This window comes from Trachypithecus francoisi, unplaced genomic scaffold (assembly GCF_009764315.1).
Source record: "Trachypithecus francoisi isolate TF-2019V2 unplaced genomic scaffold, Tfra_2.0 Lachesis_group12, whole genome shotgun sequence".
NCBI classification, from domain to species: domain Eukaryota; kingdom Metazoa; phylum Chordata; class Mammalia; order Primates; family Cercopithecidae; genus Trachypithecus; species Trachypithecus francoisi.
Window position 1 is genome coordinate 4,126,159 of NW_022681457.1, and position 22,012 is coordinate 4,148,170.

Sequence of the window (22,012 nt, forward strand, 5' to 3'; positions counted from 1 at the left end):
AGGGCCCTGCAAACTTGTTCTGCAGAAAACCATCATTAGCGCCCCCAAGTCTTAACAATTGAGGCGCTGCCGATACCACAGATACCTTTATTTGTCCTTGGCATTCACATCCTAAGCCCATGCTCCCACCGTCCCATCCGCTACTTCCCGAAAACTCAATCTCCCAACATTCCACGCGGGATAAGAACTACAACTCCCATAAAGCTCTGCGCTCAGGCGGGCTCCTGTCAGTGGAAGCCTGCGACATTTCAAGGTGCGCGCTCTCGTTTGGTATTGGTTCTCATGGAGACGCGGCCACGGGAGGCCCATGGCGATAATTGGCAGGCAGCTCCTGCTGCTCAAGATCCCAGAGGAGGCGGCGTAGCCTGCGGAGTTCACGGTGCAAGGCGTCGTTAGTCACTGGACCAGTGAGGCGCAAGCGCGAGCTCCCCAGGGGCAGAATGAGGGGCGGGTGCGAGGAGAAGCTTTCGAAGATGTCACCTGTGAGACCGAAGTAGGCGGGGTTAGAGTCTGAAAGTGGGAGTGAGGTAGTTGCATCGGGGAGAGGCTGCGTCACACCCAAAGGAAGAAAAAAACTTCAAACCCCAGCAACTCCTGGAGAGGGGTCCGTTCACACGCTACTCTAGGAGCCCCTGGGCATGATGGAAGTTGTAATTCAGAGGATGGAAAGCCACCGTTGCCTGGGAAACGGCTTCCCAAATCCCTGAGAAGGGGCTGGAAACTTGCCTTACAGATTCCTAAAGGTGGAGGAGTCAAGTTCAGGGGAGCAAAAGTCCCGAGACCAGGACTCCTGGGGTGGTGGGTGGGTGGCTGGTGGAGGGAATGGACTAGGGATGCGAACCACTGAGAATAAAGGGAGCTGGGGGCTTGAACTCCTGTATCTTGAGGGGGGAAGGGGCTGGGTCCTGCACTTATGTCCTGGTGGAGAGGGACAGGGGTCCAGAATCGGTTTAGAAGGAGACTGGGGATCTGGACTCCAAGATCCTGAGAAAAGAAGAAAGGTGCGGTGGTTCACGCCTGTAATCCCAGTACTTTGGGAGGCCGAGGCGGGGGGATCACGAGGTCAGGCGTTCGAGACCAGCCTGGCCAATATGGTGAAACCCCGTCTCTACTAAAGATACAAAAAATTGGCCGAGCGCAGTGGCTCAAGCCTGTAATCCCAGCACTTTGGGAGGCCGAGACGGGCGGATCACGAGGTCAGAAGATCGAGACCATGCTGGCTAACATGGTGAAACCCCGTCTCTACTAAAAAATACAAAAAAAAAAAAACTAGCGGGCGCCTGTAGTCCGGGCTACTCGGGAGGCTGAGGCAGAAGAATGGCGTAAACCCGGGAGGCGGAGCTTGCAGTGAGCTGAGATCCGGCCACTGCACTCCAGCCCGGGCGACAGAGCGAGACTCCGTCTCAAAAAAAAAAAAAAAAAAATACAAAAAATTAGCCAGGCGTGGTGGCGCGCGCCTGTAATCCCAGCTACTCAGGAGGCTGAGGCAGGAGAATCGCTTGAACCTGAGAGGCAGAGGTTGCAGTGAGCCGAGATTGCGCACTGCACTCCAGCCTGAGTGACAGGGTGAGACTCCATCTCAGAAGAAGAAGAAGAAAGCTGACAGCCCCAATGCTGTATCCCATTGCTCCTCACCTGTGTCCACAGCCTCCCGCTCTGCAGGGGGAGGGTCCCACGCGGCTGGCGGCCCGAGGCCAGGGCCCAGCTGGTAGTGGCTGAGCAGATGGTGCAGCTGGGCGGGGGTCAAGGTGGGGTGGTCCATTCTTAGGCTGCTCCATGAAGCCTGGTGGGAAGATCAGGTGAGAGGTTGATGGTCATTACAGGGCAGCTGAGAAGTGAAATGGAAGGGCTTCCATAACGGGAGTGGGTGTGGCGGGAAGATAATGGCATCTCTGCAGTGTCTTCTGGGCACTGTTAAGTCTGTTTATCACCAAAGTGATGGTGGGGAAGGGTGTGCTCCCAGCAATTTTTTAAAATGTGATTTGCCTCAGGATAAATGAGGATACAGGAAATGAGTGGGGTGGAAATAAATAAGATCGGCCATTTGTTTATATTATTGAATCTGGCGATGGTACTTGGGGATTTCTTTTTTTTTTTTTTTTTTTGTCCTTAAAGAGACAGGGTCTCACTCTGTCACCCAGGCTGTAGTGCAATGGTGCGATCATGGCTTGCTGCAGCCTTAAACTCCTGGGCTCAAGTGATCCTTGGCCCCAGCCTCCAGAGCAGCTGGGACTACAAGCACATGCCACCACACCTCGTTAATTTTTTGTAGAGACAGGATCTCACTATGCTGCCCAGGCTGGTCTCAAGCTTCCCAAAGTGCTAGGATTACAGGCATGAGCCACTGCGCCTAGCTGGGATTCATTATTCATATTCTGCGCCTAGCTGGGATTCAGAATATTCATTATTCTGTGAATTCTGGGATTCATCACTCATACAAAAAGTGGTGGCCACTCTTTGTATCTGTTTGACAATGTCTGCACCTGATGTAGCTGACATCAGAACCATCAATGACTCCACCTAGACTGCCTGAGTTCAAAAATCCCAGTGGGGGCCGGGCGCGGTGGCTCAAGCCTGTAATCTCAGCACTTTGGGAGGCCGAGACAGGCGGATCACGAGGTCAGGAGATCGAGACCATCCTGGCTAACACGGTGAAACCCCGTCTCTACTAAAAACACACACAAAAAAAACTAGCCGGGCGAGGTGGCGGGCGCCTGTAGTCCCAGCTACTGGGGAGGCTGAGGCAGGAGAATGGCATAAACCCGGGAGGCGGAGCTTGCAGTGAGCTGAGATCCAGCCACTGCACTCCAGCCTGGGCGACAGAGCGAGACTCCGTCTCAAAAAAAAAAAAAAAAAAAAAAAAAATCCCAGTGGGTCACTTATTACCTTCTGGCAGGTCACCATCCCCTAGTCTCCTCATCCATAAATTTGGAGAACAGGAACTATCTAATAGAGTTGGTATGAGGATGCAATATGGCAAAATTGTAAAGTACTTGGAATGCTGCCTGGGGTTTATTAAATGCATAGTAAACTTCCTTATTGTTTTGAGGCAGGGTCTTGCTTTGTCACCTATGCTGGAGTGTAGTGGCATGATTGTGGCTCACTGCAGCCTCAACCACCTGGACTCAAGCAGTCCTTCCACCTCTGCTTCTGGCGTGGCTGGGACCACAGATGTGTGCCACCACATCTGGCTAATTTTTAAAATTTTTGGTAGAGATGGTGTCTCCCCTGTGTTGCCTGCAGGTCTCAAACTCCTGGGCTCAAGTGGTCCTCCCACCTTGGCCTCCCAAAGTGCTGGCATTACAGGCATGAGCCACTATACCCAGCCCATTATAAACATTTGATATAAATAAATAAATGTCTATGGGGAACAGTTTTGTAAGATATTTAAAAAGAAAGGAAAATAAAAATAATTGACATTGGCCAGGCATGGTGGCTTATGCTTGTAATCCCAGCACTTTGGGAGGCCAAGGCAGGTGAATCCCCTGAGGTCAGGAGTTCAAGACCAGTCTGCCCAACAAGGTGAAACCCTGTCTCTACTAAAATTACAAAAATTAGCCGGGTGTGGTGGCGTGTGCCTGTTATCCCAGCTACTCAGGAGGCTGTGGTTGGAGAATCGCTTGAACCCAGGAGGCGGAGGTTGGAGTAAGCCGAGATCACGCCATTGCACTCCAGCCTGGGTGACAGAGTGAGACTCTGTCTCAAAATAAATAAATAAATAAATAAGGAAAAATAAATGAAATCAAGTGACCTGTCCTACCTGATTCTGTTTCCTCATCTGAAAAATAGTCAGTCACCTACTTCGATGGGGCTTTGTCAGCATTAAACTCAAGTGCTAAACAGTGTGCCTGGCAGGTAGTTCATGTTCAATGAATGTTTTGACCAACATGTTCCTTGGTCTCATACCAGACTTTCTGACTCAGCATGTCTGAGTGAGGGACCCTGGAAACTTTTTTTTTTTTTTTTTTTTTTTCCTGGAGACAAGATCTTGCTCTGTTGCCCAGGCTAGAGTGCAATGGTGCAGTCTTGGCTCACTGCAGCTTCTGCCTCACAGGTTCCAGCGATTCTCCTGCTTCAGCCTCCAGAGTAACTTGGATTACAGGCATGTGCCACCATGCCTGGCTAATTTTTGTATTTTTAGTAGAGACAGGGTTTCGCCATGTTGGCCAGGCTGGTCTCAAACTCCTGGCCTCAAGTGATCTACCTGCCTAGGCTTCCCAAAGTGTTGGGATTATAGGCATGAGCCACCACGCCAGGCCTGTAAACTATTTTTTTTTTTTTTTTTGAGACAGAGTCTTGCTCTGTTGCCCAGGCTGGAGTGCAGTGGCGCAATCTCGGCTCATTACAAGCTCCGCCTCCCGGGTTCACGCTATTCTGCTGCCTCAGCCTCCCAAGGAGCTGGGACTATAGGAGCCCGCCACTACGCCTGGCTAATTTTTTGTATTTTTTTTAGTAGATACCGGGTTTCACTGTGTTAGCCAGGATGGTCTCGATCTCCTGACCTCGTGATCCGCCTGCCTCAGACTCTCAAAGTGCTGGGATTACAGGCGTGAGCCACCGTGCCTGGCCCAGGCCTGGAAGCCATTTTTAATAAGTTCCACCAGGATTCAGACACAGCCGAGTTTGGTCATTGTTGGTGTTGGCTTCCTTCTACCTGCCAATGTGTTACCCACAGTGTCTGAGCTGGGGATGGCATGGGGTTCAAGGAGAGCTCCAACGGTGAGCTGAATACAGAAGGTGGCTGAGGGGGGTTGAGGAGTCAGAGGTCAGGTCAGGTACAGCTGACCAGCAGTCACCTTGAGCAGGGAAGTGCGGGGCACACAGAGCAGGTTCACAGCCATGGAGAGTTTCCGGAAGAACTCAGTGGCAATGTCGCCCAGCCCAGCTCCCTGTAGCCAGTCTAAGACAAGGTCCAGGTTGGTTCGGATTTGAACAGCTCGGGACCACTGATAGAAAGGCCGGCCTTGACCTGTGGGCATTAAAGGTATGAGAGGAAATTGGTTAGCTGGACTCTGTCCTCCTGCCTCCCAGACTGTTCCTATCCTTCAGCCTGGGATCTGGAGCTTGTTCTCCAGGGTACCCAAAGGTAAGACTTGAGCCCGTGGTGTGTCTAATTTGACCTGAGTCTCAGTGGCTCCCGTCTTTGCCTCCCTGACAGCTCCCAGCCAACCTTCACCTCGTTCCATCAGCGAGTTGAGAAGGGATGCGTTGGAGAAGAAGAACAAGTAGCCAAAAGTCTGAGACACGAGGTCAGGGTGCAGCTCGCACTGGCTGGTCAGCTCCAAGGCAGCCTGGAACACGCCCAGGGTAGGTCTCAACCCTGGAGGCATGGCCTCCAGCTCCGCGCCAGGCCCCGGCAGCTCTGCCCCAGCTGTGAAAGGGTTACTATCCAGGAGAGCAGGCAGTGTTGAATACAGAGTCTGAGGAAAGAGAGAAGGGTAAACAAGTGATTAGACTACAACTCCCAGGAAGCTTCAGGGTAATAGAGCATGAAGATAATGGGGAGCTCCACCAAAGTCTTCTGGGAGTTGTAGTCCATTCTACAGTCAACACCCAAAGGGTCTCCATGAGCAAATCCCTACTTGGTGGAAGGGTATATAAGTTTCTTGAGTATTTTACAATCACCTCTTGTGCATTGTGGGACTTGTAGTTCTCAGCAGAGACAGCTCAAGGAGGACAAAGGATACTGGACAAAGAGTTCCCTTTCAGTCAAAGAATTATTCATCCCAAATTCCCCAAAGAAAGAAAAAGAATGGAGAGTCAGGAAGTGGGAGTGGGATGGCAGTTTGCCAGTGGAAAGTGAGATCAGGCCAAGGACAGGAAATGAGGTCAGAAACAGAAGAAATAAAAGCACACTAGGCAGGAATGTACAGGAAGTGAGGGAGGAAAGGGCTTCACAATCTAGGCTGCTAGAGGAACTCAGAGACTGATAGTCATCTGTCCCAAAAGATCCTCTCTCATTCTTGCAGATAGGGCATCAGGCACATCATAAGCCAGACACCCTAAGAATGCCAAGAAGCGGTATTAAGGTCAAGGGTAGTGGTGGGGAAACTGGGGCAGAAAGCAGGCCCTTCCAGGAAGGGCACTCAAAGACAAAGATCTGTGGTTCTGAAAGGGAAGTGAATTCAGAACTGTAGGAAGTGAGATCAGCAAGTGAAGGAAGTGGGGCCTGATGAAAGAGGATCTTCAGTTTAAATCAGTTCCTGGCACTATTTGATCTCTAGCTATCTATCAATCATTTATCTATTTATTATATATAAAACTTAACAGTGACTGAAGAGTAGACTTAGAAAGTGGGAGATTCAGAAGGTGGTAATGGTGATGTTACCAAGTAGTGAGGTCAGCCTGTCAAAAGTGGTGATTACTACTTTTTATTTTTTTATTTTGTTTTATTTTGTTTTTTTTTTTTTTGAGATGGAGTCTCGCTCTGTCGCCCAGGCTGGAGTGCAGTGGTGCAATCTCGGCTCGCTGCAACCTCCGCCTCCTGGGTTCAAGCAATTCTCCTGCCTCAGTCTCCTGAGTAGCTGGGATTACAGGCATCACCCAGCTAATTTTTGTATTTTTAGTAGAAACGGGGTTTCACCATGTTGGTCAGTCTGGTCTCAAACTTCTGACCTCGTGATCTGCCCGCCTTGGCCTCCCAAAGTGCTGGGATTACACGCGTGAGCCACTGCACCTAGCTTTATTTTATTTTTTTTGAGACAGAGTCTTGCTCCATCTGCCAGGCTGGAGTGCAGTGGCGTGAAGTAATCTTGGCTCACTGCAACATCCGCCTCCCAGGTTCAAGTGATGGTTGTGCCTCAGCCTCTCCAATAGCTGGAATTACAGGCGCAGGCCACCACACGTGGCTAATTTTGTATTTTTAGTAGAGATGGAGTTTCACCATGTTGGCCAGGCTGGTCTCAAACTCCTGACCTCAAGTGATCCACACACCTCGACCTCCCAAAGTGCCGGGATTACAGATGTGAACCACCATGTTTGCCCAGGTGATGATTACAAAGGAAAAGAAGCCAGAAAGGCAGGAAGTGATGTAAGCTCAAACAAGTGGTGTCAGAACAGCAAAGTCCTTGGGTGAGATGGGATGTCATGTCAAAGAAGCAGAAAATCTTGGTCAAATAGTGACATCAGAGCCACACAGTGTAGTTCAAACAAGAAGTGATGTTACCACAAACAAGAAGTGGTGTTACGTGAAACAGGAAGTGATACTATGTCAAACAGGAAGTAAGAGGCAAGGGCCAACCTTGGTGAGGTAGTAGACAGACTGCTGGAAGGTACACATGATGACCTCATCCAGGAGGGCCATGGCCTCATCACATAATTCCAAGTCATTGCAGAGCTGTGGGTCTGAGGACAGGCTTGGGGTTAAGAGGGAGAACCAGAAGTTGGCAGCCAGGAGCCCAGGTTCCCAGGTGCAGGGCATGATGGGAGACTTGGACAAGTCTGAGCCTGGGTCAGAGCTCACCCTCTTGGTCAGCCTCCTTCTCCATTTCCAGCACCTTCTCCTGCACAAAGCTAAGCAACTCCGTGGTGTTGGCCATCCACAGCATGAGTGGCCGCAGCTCCACAGACACAGCTTCAGGAGTCAGGGGCACCTCGGGGACCCCCTCAGGGTGGCTTGAAAAAGAGGAAGGAATTTGTGATCCCTGCCCAACCCTCATATTTTACAAACCCCAAGATATCTAAGTCTACGTGGGAGACCAAGACCAACCCCCATTGCACAGCTGGAAAAGTTGAGTGCCAGGGAGAAGCAGAAACTTGGACTGAGACATGCATGGGGTGAACACAGAACTGGATGCAAAACCCAACCCCTGCATCCCTCCAGACCACTCTGCTCAGAATTTCTCTTACTTTTCTGGCTGACGGTCTCCAATTTCCTTAATCTTTTCCTGTGGAACAGTAAGATCAGAATCAAGGTGAGGGGGATCCACTGAGGAGCTTATGAGTTAATACTCTGTTTTTTCTAGAAGCACAATTCTCATAGAGACTGATCCTACTTTTCTTAGAGATGGAGTCTCACTATGTTGCCCCGGATGGTCTCCAACTCCTGAGCTCAAATGATCCTCCTACCTTGGCCTTCTAAAGCAGTAGGATTATAGTGTGAGCCACTGCAACCGGCCTTTACTCCTCATACGGATTCTTTTTTTCTTTTTTTGAGATGGAGTTTCCCTGTTGTTGCCCAGGCTGGGGTGCAATGGCTTAATTTCGGCTCACTGCAACCTCTGCCTCCTAGGTTCAAGCGATTCTCCTGCCTCAGCCTCCTAAGTTGCTGGGATTACAGGCATGTGCCACCATGCCTGGCTAATTTTTTGTATTTTTTTTTTTTTTGAGACGGAGTCTCGCTCTGTCGCCCAGGCTGGAGTGCAGTGGCCAGATCTCAGCTCACTGCAAGCTCCGCCTCCCGGGTTCACGCCATTCTCCTGCCTCAGCCTCCCGTGTAACTGAGACTACAGGCGCCCGCCACCACGCCCGGCTAGTTTTTTGTATTTTTTAGTAAAGACGGGGTTTCACCGTGTTAGCCAGGATGGTCTCGATCTCCTGACCTCGTGATCCGCCCGTCTCGGCCTCCCAAAGTGCTGGGATTACAAGCTTGAGCCACCGCGTCCGGCCAATTTTTTGCATTTTTAATAGAGACAGGGTTTCACCATGTTAACCAGGATGGTCTCGATCTCCCAACTTCAGGTGATCTGCCCGCCTGGGCCTCCCAATAGTGCTGGGATTACAGGCATGAGCCACCACGCCCAGCTCTTCAGACAAATTCTAATCCCACAAGCTTTAGAATGGTCTCTCCTTACTTTTTAAAACACACACACTCTATGATTATGAGTAGTGTAGCTCCTTCAGGTCCTCTTCTCCAATTTTTACCCTCAAGAAACTCCTTAAACCTCTCTGGTTAGGCCCTAGCTCAATAGGATGGAACGTTCCCCAACTCTGAATGGTTTCTTTCTGGAACTTCCATCTGTAGGTCCAGTGGCTTTGTGCTTCCTCGCCTCCAAGAATGAACTTGCTCACTACTATCCAAACTCCAAGCCCAATGGGCTGCAGTGAATTCTCATTCTGACCTCTCCCAACTTCTCATCCAGTGGGATCTCTCCCCCACCATCTCCCATAATGGTTTCTTCCTAAGGTGAGTTCAGTGCTTAGGTGAGTTCTCCTAACGTGAGTGTGGGCTTCCCCTTCAGTGCAGTGGATCTACAACTCCCAGCGTTCTATGGGGGGGCCGCTTACTATTTAATAACCCCAAAACGCTGGGGGCAGTAGCTCACACCTGTAATCCCAGCGCTTTGGGAGGCCGAGGCGGGTGAACCACGAGGTCAGGAGTTCCAGACAAGCCTGGCCAACATGGTGAAACCCCGGCTCTTCCAAAAATACAAAAAATTAGCCGGGTGTGATGGCAGGCACCTGTAATCCCAGCTACTTGGGAGGCTGAGGCAGGAGAATCATTTGAACCCAGGAGGCGGAGGTTGCAGTGAGCCAAGACCGCCACTGCACTCCAGCCTGGGCAACTGAGCGAGACTCCGTCTCAAAAACAAAAAACAAAAACAAAAACAAAACCCAAATCCTTCCCGAGGCATCATGGGAACAGTGGTTTCACCCAGCCCAGCTATGAAAAGGGTTGAAGGTGGGGAGGGGAGGCTGGAGAAGGGACTTGGGGCGCTGGCGGGGCTGGATGGGGATTGGGGGGCGCTCACCCAGACGGCCTCCTTGATGAGCCGGGCCAGGCGACCCAGCAGTCGCGGCAGGTGGCCCAGCTCCAGTTCACGGGCGGAATGCTGCACGCACAGCGCCAGCAGCGTGGCGGGCCCGAGGGGCGGCAGGTCCCCCGCACCAGTGGCTGCGGCGCGCACGATCTCGCCCAGCAGCGCCTCCTCCTCGCGCGGCCGGAAGCGCAGGACTGGCTCACGGCCGTCCAGGTAGGCGGCCAGTGCCTCACCACGCTCCTGCAGGCCACGGCCGCACAGGCGACAGGAGAAGGCCCAGCCAGGGCCCGGCGGCGGGGCCCCGGGGCGCGCAGGCAGCCACGGCGGCCTCGCCGGCCCCGAGCCCCCAGTGCGGGGGTCCTTGTACATGAACAAGAAGTGCTCGCCCAGCCCCAGGAGGTCGCCCGGGTGCAGCTCGGCCTCCCGCAGCAGGAGGCACCCGTTGTGCGTGACTGGGGCGCCCCGGGACGGGCGCACCATGGCCGGGTGCTCAGGGCCCGCGCGCACTGTGCAGTGACGGGGCAGGATGTCCGGGGCGTTGAGGAAGGTGTCCACATAGGGAGGCGGGGACCCGCCGCGGCCCGACGAGTTCCCACCTCGACCAAACACGTGCTGCTCTCGCGTCATCACATACACCACAAAGTCCTGGAGGGAAAACGAGGATGCACTATGGACATCACTTCCATACAGATCTTCAGATCTGTTTTCTACAACAACTCTCCTATTCCCACCAACTTTTTTTTCTTCTCTCTTTTTTTTTTTTTAAGATGGAGTCTCGCTCTGTCCTCCAGGCTGGAGTGCAGTGGCACGATCTCAGCTTACTGCAACCTCTGCCTCCTGAGTTCAAGCAATTCTCCTGCCTCAGTCTCTTGAGTAGCTGGGATTACAGGCACCCGACACCACACCCGGCTAATTTTTGTATTTTTAGTAGAGAAAGGGTTTCACCATGTTGGCCAGGCTGGTCTGGAACTCCTGATCTCAGGTGATCCAGCTACCTCAGCCTTCCAAAGTGCTGGGATTACAGGCGTGAGCCACCGCGCCCGGCCCCCCACCGACTTTGAATGAACACTCCAAGGAGATTAGGGATCTCAAAGGACTGTCTAAGCACCCCCACCGCCACTGAGTGGACTCTTCTAGACACTTTGTGTGGTGGATAGTCCCATAACATCCATCCCAAAGACCGGCTATGTACAAGGAGACTGCTCCTTTTTTTTTTTTGAGACAGAGTCTCACTCTGTCACCCAGGCTGGAGTGCAGTGGCCTGATCTCCACTCACTGCAAGCTCCGCCGCCTCCCGGGTTCACGCCATTCTCCTGCCTCAGCCTCCCGAGTAGCTGGGACTACAGGCGCCCGCCACCTCGCCCGGCTAATTTTTTTGTATTTTTAGTTGAGACGGGGTTTCACCGTGTTCACCAGGATGGTCTCCATCTCCTGACCTCATGATCCGCCCACCTCGGCCTCCCAAAGTGCTGGAATTACAGGCGTGAGCCACGGCGCCCGGACTTTTTTTTTTTTTTTTTTTTGAGATGGAGTCTTGCTCTGTCGCCAGGCTAGAGTGCCGTAGCACGATCTCAGCTCACTCCAACCTCCGCCTCCCGGGTTCAAGCGATTCTCCTGCCTCAGCCTCCCAAGTAGTTGAGACTACAGGCACGCGCCACCACACCCAGCTGATTTTTGTATTTTTAGTAGGGACAGGGTTTCACCATGTTGGCTAGGATGGTCTTGATCTCTTGACCTTGTGATCCGCCCGCCTGGGCCTCCTAAAGTGCTGCGACTACTGGTGTGAGCCACTGCGCCTGGCCAGAGACCCATTTCTTAACGTGGGCTCTCCCATTTCTTTCCCTCAAGCATTAGATGCTTCCAAGGAGATCCCCATTTCTAAAATGAACTGTCCAACTACACTCACCCTCAAAGAATGGACCTTTCCAAGGAAATCTCCTTTTCCCCCTCCCTGGTCCCACCTGTCCATTATTTCACCCCCACCCCACCATGATAAAGGCTTCCAGATATATTTCCCCTTCCAATAATAGTTTCTCTCAATATTCCTAAAGCAATGAATGGGTACTTGTAAAGAGATTCCCTTGGACCAGGCATAGTGGCTGACGCCTGTAATCCCAGTACTTTGAGAGGCCGAGGCAGGTGAATCACCTGAGGTCAAGAGTTCAAGACCAGACATGATGAAACCCGTCTCTACTAAAAATACAAAAATTAGCCAGGCATGGTGGTGCATGACCGTAGTCCCAGCTACTTGGGAGGCTGAGGCACAAGAATCGCTTGAACCCAGGAGGTGGAGGTTGCAATGAGCCAAGATCATGCTACTGCACTCTAGCCTGGGCAACAGAGTGAGACTCAAAAAAAAGAGGCTGGACGCAGTGGAGGCCAAGGCAAGCGGATCACCTGAGGTAGGGAGTTTGAGACCAGCCTGACCAACATGGAGAAACCCTGTCTCTACTAAAAATATAAAATTAGCCAGGCGAGGTGGCTCATGCCTATACTCCCAGCTACTCGGGAGGCTGAGGCAGGAGAATCACTTGAACCTGGAAGATGGAGGTTGCAGTGAGCCGAGATCGTGCCATTGCACTCTAGCCTGGGCAAAAAGAATGAAATTCTGTCGAGAGAGAGAGAGAGAGATTCTCTTGGAACAAAAGTTTCCTCCAATTTCTTCTCCCCCTGAGTACACATGTCTAAGGAGATCCCCTTTCTACAGTGGACTTACTCATTTCCCACACCATGATGATCTCACTTCCAAAGAGACATACTCCTACAATGGACTCACCTATTACTCCCAGTCCCCTCATGGAGGATTTCAAAAAGAGAGTCCTCCTTCCATCAGTGGATGTTCTCAATATTCCAATCCCCAAAAAGGGCATCTCCAAAAAGATTTCCATATAGTGGGCTCTTCTGGTAACTCCACGTATAAATAAATGTCTTCACAGACAACCTCTTCTTACCAGAGTGTTCCATCTCATTTACCAAATGAAGACAGGCATTCCAGAAGACCTCGTCCTAAAAAATGGACTCTCATCTCCCTTCCATAAATATAGAACCACTCAATTTGACTGCCTTCCATTCACCAATCATGTCTGAGACAACAGGCATCGTGATATACATAGATCCCCCTTGTACGCTAAATTCTACCATTACCCCTACCCCATGAATGGATGTTTCCAAAAGACTTCTACCTCCTAAAGATTTGCTCATCTATCCTTGTAGAAAAATGGGCCTTTCCAGTCTTACCACCTTCTGAAGGTGGAATCTCCTGTTCCTCATTCCTGTCTGAAGGAATGGGAGACCCAAAATAATAAGCCCACTTTTCTACAGTGGGCTCTCCTGCTCCCTAGCCCAGGAAGGGCTGCTTTCTCAGCACCTACAATGAACTCTCACATCACAGCCACTCCATGAATGGACAAACCCAGATGAATTCCTACAAGAGATTCACCTGGTATTCCTGCCTCCAAGGAGTGAACAATTCCAATGAGACCTTTTTTTTTTTTCTTTTCTTTTTTTGAGACAGGGTCTCTCACTCTGTCATCCAGGCTGGAGTGTAGTGCCATTATCTTGGTTCACTGCATCCTTCACCTCCTGGGCTCAAGTGATCCTCCTACCTCAGCCTCTCAAGTAGCTAGAATTACAGGCATACACCACCACGCCTGGCTAATTTTTGTTTTTCTTTTTTTTTTTTGAGATGGAGTCTCACTCTGTCGCCCAGGCTGGAGTACAGTGGAGCAATCTCAGCTCACTGCAAGCTCCGCCTCCCAGGTTCACGCCGTTCTTCTGCCTCAGCCTCCTGAGTAGCTGGGACTACAGGCGCCCGCCACCTCGCCCGGCTAATTTTTGTATTTTTAGTAGAGATGGGGTTTCACCGTGTTAGCCAGAATGGTCTTGATCTCCTGACCTCATGATCCGCCCACCTCAGCCTCTGGCTAGATTTTTGTATTTTTTTAGTAGAGACGGGGTTTCACCGTGTTAGCCAGGATGGTCTCGATCTCCTGACCTCGTGATCCGCCCGCCTCGGCCTCCCAAAGTGCTGGGATTACAGGCTTGAGCCACCGTGCCCGGCCCTGTTTTTTGTTTTTTATACAGACGAGGTCTCACTATGTTTCCCAGGCTTACTTTGAACTGCCACCTGGAAGAATATGTCCTTCCAATTTGACCACCTTCCCAAAAGAGACCCTTGTGTTCTCCAGCCTTGTCCAGAGGAATATCTGTTACAGTATATACAATCCTTTTACTACAGTGAGCTCTCTCCTTGCCCCCACAAGGAAGAATGAATTTTTCCATGCAATCTCTTTCCTGAAGAGAGTCTTACCTCTCACCCATACACACAGTCAAGCTGCCTAACCCAATTGGATCTTTCTGTGACCGTAAAAATGGAACTGTCGAATAAGCTATACCACCTTCTTTTTCTTTCTCATTTTTTATAGAGACAAGGTTTTGCCATTGGTCCCAGCTATACTTGTTTAGCTTGGCTGTACCATTATTAACCATCGGTTGGTCACACCATAAGGATAATTCCCCCATCACTGCACATAAATGAATATTTATGTGAAATGAATATATATAAATAACACATTACTCACTCTCCCTGCTGGAGTTCAGTGGTGTGATAACAGCTTACTGCAGCCTAGACCTCCCTGGGCTCAGGGGATCCTCCTGCCTCTCAGCCTCCTGAGTAGCTGAGACTACAGATAGGTGCCACTACACCTGGGTAATTTTTTGTCCTTTTTTGTAGAGATGAGATTTTACTGTTGCTCAGGCTGGTCCGAAACTTCTGGGCTCAAGTGATCCTCCTGCTTCAGCTTCCCAAAGTGCTGGGATTACAGGAGTGAGCCACTGTGCCCAGACAACACATTACATTTCTATTAATGCAGTAACTTCCCACTGATCCTCAACCACCAATCCTTTCTTCCTCTTTTGTACCAATCAAGTTCTATTGGTACCCAGCTATGTAAAATAGATAGAAGGATCAATACCACCTGCCTTCATCCATAGTGGTCAAATTGTTCCAATGTAAAGCATCACCTTCTAAAAATGGGTCAGTGCTGGCTGGGCACGGTGGCTCACACCTGTAATCCCAGCACTTTGGGAAGCCGAGGCAGGTGGATCACTTGAGGTCAGGGGTTCAGAGACCAGCCCGACCAACATGGCGACACCCTGTCTCTACTAAAAATGCAAAATTTAGCTGGGTATCATGGCAGGTGCCTATAATCCCACCTACTCAGGAGGCCGAGGCAGGAGAATTGCTTGAACCTGGGAGGCGGAGGTTGTAGTGAGCCAAGATCATGCCACTGCAGTTCGGACTGGGTGACAGAGAATCCATCTCAAAAAAAAAAAAAAAAAAGGCGGGGAGGGTCAGTGCACTCCTACCAAGAAAACAGGCTTATCCAGAACATGATCCCAGGCACCAAATGACTTCCCTGCCCTAGAAGGTGGACTCCCCTGTTACTCCCTCTCAAGAAACAGATTCAAGAAATAGATATTTCCAAGGGGATCTTCTTTCTTTTAAAAACTTTTTTTATTTTAAAAAAATTTGGCCGGGCGCGGTGGCTCAAGCCTGTAATCCCAGCACTTTGGGAGGCCGAGACGGGCGGATCACGAGGTCAGGAGATCGAGACCATCCTGGCTAACACGGTGAAACCCCGTCTCTACTAAAAAATACAAAAAAAACGAGCTGGGCGCAGTGGCGGGCGCCTGTAGTCCCAGCTACTCGGGAGGCTGAGGCAGGAGAATGGCGTGAACCCGGGAGGCGGAGCTTGCAGTGAGCTGAGATCTGGCCACTGCACTCCAGCCTGGGCGACAGAGCGAGACTCCGTCTCAAAATAAATAAATAAATAAAAATAAAAATAAAAAAATTTATTCAAAAAAATTTATTTTGGAGACAGGGCCTTTGTGTGTAGCCCAGGCTGGTGATGGTACAGTGGTGCCATCATAGCTCACTGAAGCCTTGACTTCCTGAGCTCAAGAGATCCTCCTGCCTCAGCCTCCCGAGTAGCTGGGACCACAAGTGCATACCATCATGCCTGGCTTTTTTTTTTTTTTTTTTTTTTTTTTGAGACAGAGTCTTGCTCTGTCACCCTGGCTGGGGTGCAGTGGCACAATCTCAGCTCACCGCAACCTCTGCCTCTCGGGTTCAAACGATTCTCCTGCCTTGTCCTCCTGAGTAGCTGGGATTACAGGCACATGCCACCACACCCAGCTAATTTTGTAATTTTAGTAAAGATGGGATTTCTCCATGTTGGTCAGGCTGGTCTCGAACTCCTGACCTCAGGTGATCCACCCACCAAGGCCTCCCAAAGTGCTGGGATTACAGGCGTGAGCCACTGCGGGGGACCTAATTTTTGGTAGAGACAGGATCTCACTATGTTGTCCAGGTTGGTCTCAAACTTCTGGCCTCAAGCAATTCTTTCACCTTGGCCTCCCAAAGTGCTGGGATTATGGGAGTGAACCGCACACCCAGCGGGGGATCTTCTTTCTACAATGGAATCTCCTTAATGAAGACAGTGCTTTCCTCCAACTTTGAATAAAGTGAACTCTTTCCTATTTCTTACTCCAATGGACTCTTTCTCAGTCATCCACTCTCCATCTCCTGTAAATCTCACCTGTGAATCTCTACTCCGGAACCTTGAGGGACCACGCCCCACTAGAGTACCTGAGGCTAGCGCCCCTGGGCATTCTAGGAGTTGTAGTTTTGTTGCTCACCCACCAACAGGTGGGGTATAGGGCTCTGGGCGTGCGGGGCTGGGGTGGCGCTTACCTGGGCGTCCTGGTAGCCCTGGAGCAGCAGGAAGTAGGGGCGGTTGCTGGGGGCCTGGATGAGGCATTGAGTCAACTGATCGAAGTCCCCGGGGTCTGCAGGTCCGATTTGAGCGTCGGCTGCCCCTGGGGCCATGCTAAGTGCTTGCTGTCTCCGCTCCTGCTGCCGCCGCCGCCGCCCCTGAAGGCTAAGCTCCGACACGCTGCGCCGCAAGGACAAGTTTTCCGAGCGCTCCTTGCCTCCAGACCCAGCTGGGGCCCCTGATCCCGTCACCTGGCCAGGACTGGCCAGCGCCGCCCCGCCCGACGCCGCCCGGGAGCGGTTCTTCTGTGGGCGCCACGAAGGGGCACCCGTGCCTGCGGAAAGATGGAGAACAGTGAGGCTGAGCCTGGAAAGACAGGGATAGACACAGAGTTGCAGATTATGAGACAAATAACTGATTACAGAGAGGTGACGCTGCTTCCCACATTTAGGATTTAGGCTTTTGGGTATTCTGTTCCCTGTGCCTGGAACACCTTTCTCTCCTGATTAATACCCATCTTGCAGTTTTCAGCTCAGGAATTTCATTCATTCTTTTCCATTGAATCATTTGTTCTTTTTTTTTTTTTTTTTTTTTTCTATATGGAGTCTCGCTCTGTCACCCAGGCTGGAGTGCAGTGGCACGATCTCGGCTGGATGCAACCTCTGCCTCCCAGGTTCAAGCAATTCTCCTGCCTCAGCCTCCCAAGTAGCTGGGATTACAGGCACACATCACAACACCCGGTTAATTTTTATATTTTTAGTATAGATGGGATTTCACCATGTTGGCCAGGCTGGTCTCAAACTGGCTAGTCTTGAACTCCTGACCTTGTGATCTGCCCGTCTCGGCCTCCCAAAGTGCTGGGATTACAGGCATGAGCCACAGCGCCCGGCCCATTTGTTCTTTTAACAAGTATTTATTGAGTACCTACTACATGCTTAGGACTGTCAAGTCTCTGGGTAACAGAAAAGACCTTGCCCTCCAGGAGATTGAAACCACCTCTTCCTAAAGACCCATCCCTGACAGTCCAAGTTGAAGCAGGTGACTGCACCACCGGGTACTCTGGGCTTTTTCTGGACCCAGCAAGAACCCTGGCACACAGTAGGTACCGAATGGAAATGAGCTGAATGAATGGACTAATGTGTTTCCCACTAGGCTTGTGAGATATGGGAGGGTGGAAATCTCATCTGTTAATGTCTCCACTGTATTCCCCAGTGCCGTGAAAACTGTGTGGCCAGGCCAGGCGCGGTGACTCATGCTTGTAATCCCAGCACTTTGGGAGGCTGAGGTGGGTGGATCACTTGAGGTCAGGAGTTCAAGACCAGCCTGGCCAATATGACAAAACCCTATCTCTACTCAAAATACAAAAAATTAGCCAGGTGTGGTAGTGGGCGCCTGTCATCCCAGCTATTCAGGAGGCTGAGGCAGGAGAATCGCTTGAACCGGGAGGTGGAGGTCGCAGTGAGCCATGATAGTGCCACTGCACTCCAACCTGGGCAACACAGCAAGACTCCATCTCAAAAAAAAAAAAAAAAGGAAAATGTGTGGCCTACCCAGGTGCTCAATGGATATTTTGTCCGTGGGGGAGTGGAGACAATGATTATTATCATTCTTTATTAAGCACCTACTCTGTACCAAGCCCTGTGCTAGGCCCTTTATATACATTGAATATATTATCCCATTGAATCCTCACCTAGGATTTTACTGAGATTAACTGTCACAGAATGGGTTGGAATCCAAACCCCAGTTCCAAGCCCATCAGTTTAATTGCGATAACATTCTATCTCCCAAAGGGAGGCTCAGATACAGAAAAGCGTTTAGAAGTCTCCCTGAGCAGACTCATGCTCTCAGTGCGCCAGGACCCACCCCTGCCAGGCGCGGTCCAGCACCAGCTATTTCACCATTGACTCTACCTTCAGTTCCAGGCCTGGCCTTCTCTGAAGTCAAGGCCTTCGTTCGCCTCTACAATGACCTCTTCCTCCAGCCCCTTCCTTTCCCATCTGATCCCACTTGGCAGTCAACCTAGCCTAAGGCCGTCTTATCCAAGTCCTGCCCCTCAGAGGCTCCGCCCATCTTAGCCCCAGCAGGCCTGATCTAGGAACCTGCATTCACTCACGCAGGTGTCGCCCCTTCTATGCTCCACCCACATAGGCCCTGCTCAATAACCACCTCAACCTACTTGGCAGAGCTGCCTCCTACCACAGAGACCCATGCGCACTACATGCCACCACTCCTCGCGCGACCCAACACTTTGTGCGCCAGGGCACGCTTTTCCACAAGCCCCGCCCCACCACAGGCCCCGCCCATCTGCTCTGCATCGCTCCCGAGAACATTGTTCGGGCTTACTCCTCCGGCTGCTAGGTCTCTCCAACTCCTTTTTCTTTTTCTGGAGGGCAGGTTTTTTTTTGTTTGTTTTCCGTTTTTGTTTTTTTTTTTGTTTTTTTTTGAGATGGAGTCTCGCTCTGTCGCCCAGGCTGGAGTGCAGTGGCCGGATCTCAGCTCACTGCAAGCTCCGCCTCCCGGGTTTAGCCATTCTCCTGCCTCAGCCTCCCGAGTAGCTGGGACTGCAGGCGCCCGCTACCTCGCCCGGCTAGTTTTTTGTATTTTTAATAGAGACGGGGTTTCACCGTGTTTGCCAGGATGATCTCGATCTCCTGACCTCGTGATCCGCCCGTCTCGGCCTCCCAAAGTGCTGGGATTACAGGCTTGAGCCACCGCGCCCGGCCTACAGTTTTTTTGTTTTTTTGAGGAAGTCTTGCTCTGTCCCCCAGGCTGGAGTACAGTGGTGCGATCTCGGCTCATTGCAGCCTCTGCCTCCCGGATTCAAATGATTCTCATGTCTCAGCCTCCCGAGTAGGTGGGATTACAGGCATGCGCCACCACGCTTGGCTAATTTTTGTATTTTTAGAAGAGACAAGGTTTCCCCATGTTGGCCGGGCTGGTCTCGAACTCCCGACCTCTGGTGATCCCGCCCGCCTCAGCCTCGCAAAGTGCTAGGATTATAGGCGTGAGCCACCACGCCCGGCCAGGACTAGTTCTTTAATTCAAAAAGACCTTTGTCAATATTCAGTATCAAAACAGTTGCGCTATTGATTTAACTTTCTCCCAATTGGCCCCAAGAAACCACATCAAAGAATACATTTTAAGCCACTAAGCTGCAGGATGTACACCTAACAGACCTCGCAGAAACCCTACCAGAAAGTGGGGACTGGGTAGAGAAAGAAACTTTCAAAGGTCAGCAAATTGTTAGCGTCCTCTAACCTACCACACAGGGCGAATCCCTCAGGTCCCTGCGGACTCCTGCCCATTGCACAAACGCTCCTCAGGATCTACTACTGCGCAGACCCCGCTACACACCCCACCTCCTCCAAGGCAGTCTGAAATACCTGCAGAAGGCCCTAACCCCAATTCAGAACCACTTCAGGCCACTTCTAGCCACCAACAGCAACCAGCCCCCGCCCCGCCTAAGCCCCAACCTCGGCCCCCGTAGAACTCCTGCTCAATCAACAAGCCCCACCCAACTCTCAGGCCCGCCCATCTGGCCACCCCCGGCCCTGCTCTAGCTCTGCCTTCCACCTGTTCGAGTCCTACACGCATGGTCCAGTCTCCTCCCGCGGGCCCCGCCCCCAGCCAGCCCGCGGGTCCCACAAGCCCCGCCCAGGCCCCGCCCCACGGACCCCGCCTCTCTGGCCCCGAGTGCCCACCCCAGAGCCCCGCCCGCAGCTCACCTTCGCCGTCTGCAGCCCCGAAGGCCTCCTGCTCCAGGCGCCGAGCCTCCTCGCGGCCGCGCAGCTCGAAGCGCCGCGCCCAGCCGGGCCGCGCCCGCCACAGCTCCTGCACCAGCAGCGGGCGCTCTGAGTCGCCCAGCACGCGCAGGTGCTCGGCCCGCCACTCGCCGCTTCCCACGCCCGCCGCAGCGGGCCGGCCCAGTGCGTCGCACAGAGCGAAGGCGTCCACGCAGCTGCTCTCGCCGGGGCCGCCACCGGGGCTGCCGGCCAGGCCGTAGCGCTCTAGAGCCTCGGCCACGAGCTCGCGCGCAGTGGAGCGCGCCGTGGCCAGCACGCTCTTGTAGTTGGCGCCCGATGCCAGTCCGGCGCCGAAGATCTTGAGGACCCCCGGGGGCGGCGTGGCGCGTGTGGCCAGCGGGGGCTCGGGGGCCACGCCAGCCGCCAGCTCCGGCAGCTTCTTCTCGCTGGCCCAGCGCTGCGCACCCCCCGGGGTCCCAGGGCCTCCCGCGCCGCCGGACCCCGAGGTCCCGGTCCCCGAGCCCCGGAAGAGCTGGGAGATGCGCTTGGCGCGACTACCGGAGGCTCCCCCGGCCGCCTTGACAGCGCCCACTCGCCGCAGCTCCACGTGCGGCGGGGGCGGAGGTAGCGGCTCGCTGCTACGGCTCCCCGTGTCCGACGAAGAAGACCTGGGAGTCCGCCAGGGAACAGAGCCGCGGGAGAGAGACCCAGAACAACACGCCAAGACGGGGGTGGAGGACAGATTAGGAGGGAAGTGAGCAGAGACCCAGAGAGAGGACAGGGATCCAGGGTGGATGGACGGGGCGGGGGTGAGGGTTGGCACAGAGACGCGAGGCAAAGAGAGATAAAATAAATAAATAAATAAATAAATAAATAAATAAATAAATAAATAAATAAAGGCAAGTCCCACAGAAGGAAATTTCAAGAGGTGAGCAGACAGGGGAGGAAGGAAAGTGAATCAATCCCCCTGCTCTTTCTGTCCTCATCCCCGTGCTAATCTGGCCTCACTCCACCTCCTGGCCTAGCTCTTACTCCCACAGCGCCCTGGTATCGCTGCGCCCCACCGTCTTGCCCTGCCCACAAGCTCGCTTGCCCAATTCAGGATGAGGACCGGAGCCAACCCTTTGCAGGGACTCGGCCGTGAACAGGGACAGATGGGAGGCAGGTGTGCAGGGGCAGGAGTCCTGCAGAGATGGCACTCACTTGACAGAGGCTGCGCTGGGCCAGCGCCGCCCCAGCTTCGCCAGCTGCTTCCTGGGGGAATTGATCCACAGGCCCACGGGGAGATGAAGCTTCCCGAAGCGGGGGCTTCCGCCCTCCTTCCGTTCACCAGATAGCATGGCCCTAAGGGAAGGCGAGGAAGGCCTCAACTCCTAAGGCACTCTTGTGCGGATGGGGTGGAGGGAACCTGGACTCCGAGTCAGAGGGAGGAGGGGGCTGGGGCTCAGACTTGCGAGCCCAGAGGGAGGAGAGGGATGGTACCCTGGATTCCCGGGTCCTGGGATGGAAGATGGCTGGGGGACTGAGTCTTGGGTCCCAGGGAGGAGGGTTTGGGCTGCTGGGTCCCTGGCTCTTACCCTGCTTCGGGTCCGGCACACCCGGAGGCCCTGGCTCCACTGGCCTGGGTCAGTTCCACTGCTCTTGCCTCTGCCACGGCTCCCAGCACTGGGTGGGGGACAGGAAAAGGCAAGAGGAAACCCGGCAGGAAGAGCGGGGAGGGGGCGTCCTGTGAGGAGACCAGGCCTGGGGGAGGAGATCTGGGGAGCGTTGGCCCTGCCCCATTCCTTGATTCTGG

The 22,012-nt window shown here is 52.7% G+C and overlaps 1 protein-coding gene across 1 annotated transcript; it reads right to left on the reverse strand.

The window, feature by feature from the left end:
• Window positions 1–67: 67 nt before the first annotated feature.
• On the reverse strand, window positions 68–21,988 carry RASIP1 (Ras interacting protein 1). Its single transcript, XM_033223912.1, has 12 exons — window positions 21,795–21,988; window positions 21,421–21,561; window positions 20,200–20,885; window positions 16,453–16,808; window positions 9,690–10,343; window positions 7,849–7,886; window positions 7,463–7,614; window positions 7,241–7,344; window positions 5,177–5,420; window positions 4,797–4,969; window positions 1,636–1,783; window positions 68–480 (listed from the first exon to the last, which is right to left on the reverse strand). Exons 2-12 carry the CDS (start codon window positions 21,555–21,557, stop codon window positions 281–283), a joined length of 2,892 nt encoding a protein of 963 aa, XP_033079803.1. The 5' UTR covers window positions 21,558–21,561; window positions 21,795–21,988; the 3' UTR covers window positions 68–280.
• Window positions 21,989–22,012: the final 24 nt, after the last annotated feature.

Bases quoted from the DNA above. Each gene is read 5' to 3' on its own strand.
- RASIP1 (XM_033223912.1), bottom strand. From the start codon at position 21,557: ATGCTATCTGGTGAACGGAAGGAGGGCGGAAGCCCCCGCTTCGGGAAG. The intron at 7,615-7,848 runs GTAAGAGAAATT...CTCTTTTTCAAG, and splicing joins GGAGACCGTCAGCCAGAAAA to CCACCCTGAGGGGGTCCCCG. The intron at 4,970-5,176 runs GTGAAGGTTGGC...TAATGCCCACAG, and splicing joins CAACTCGCTGATGGAACGAG to GTCAAGGCCGGCCTTTCTAT.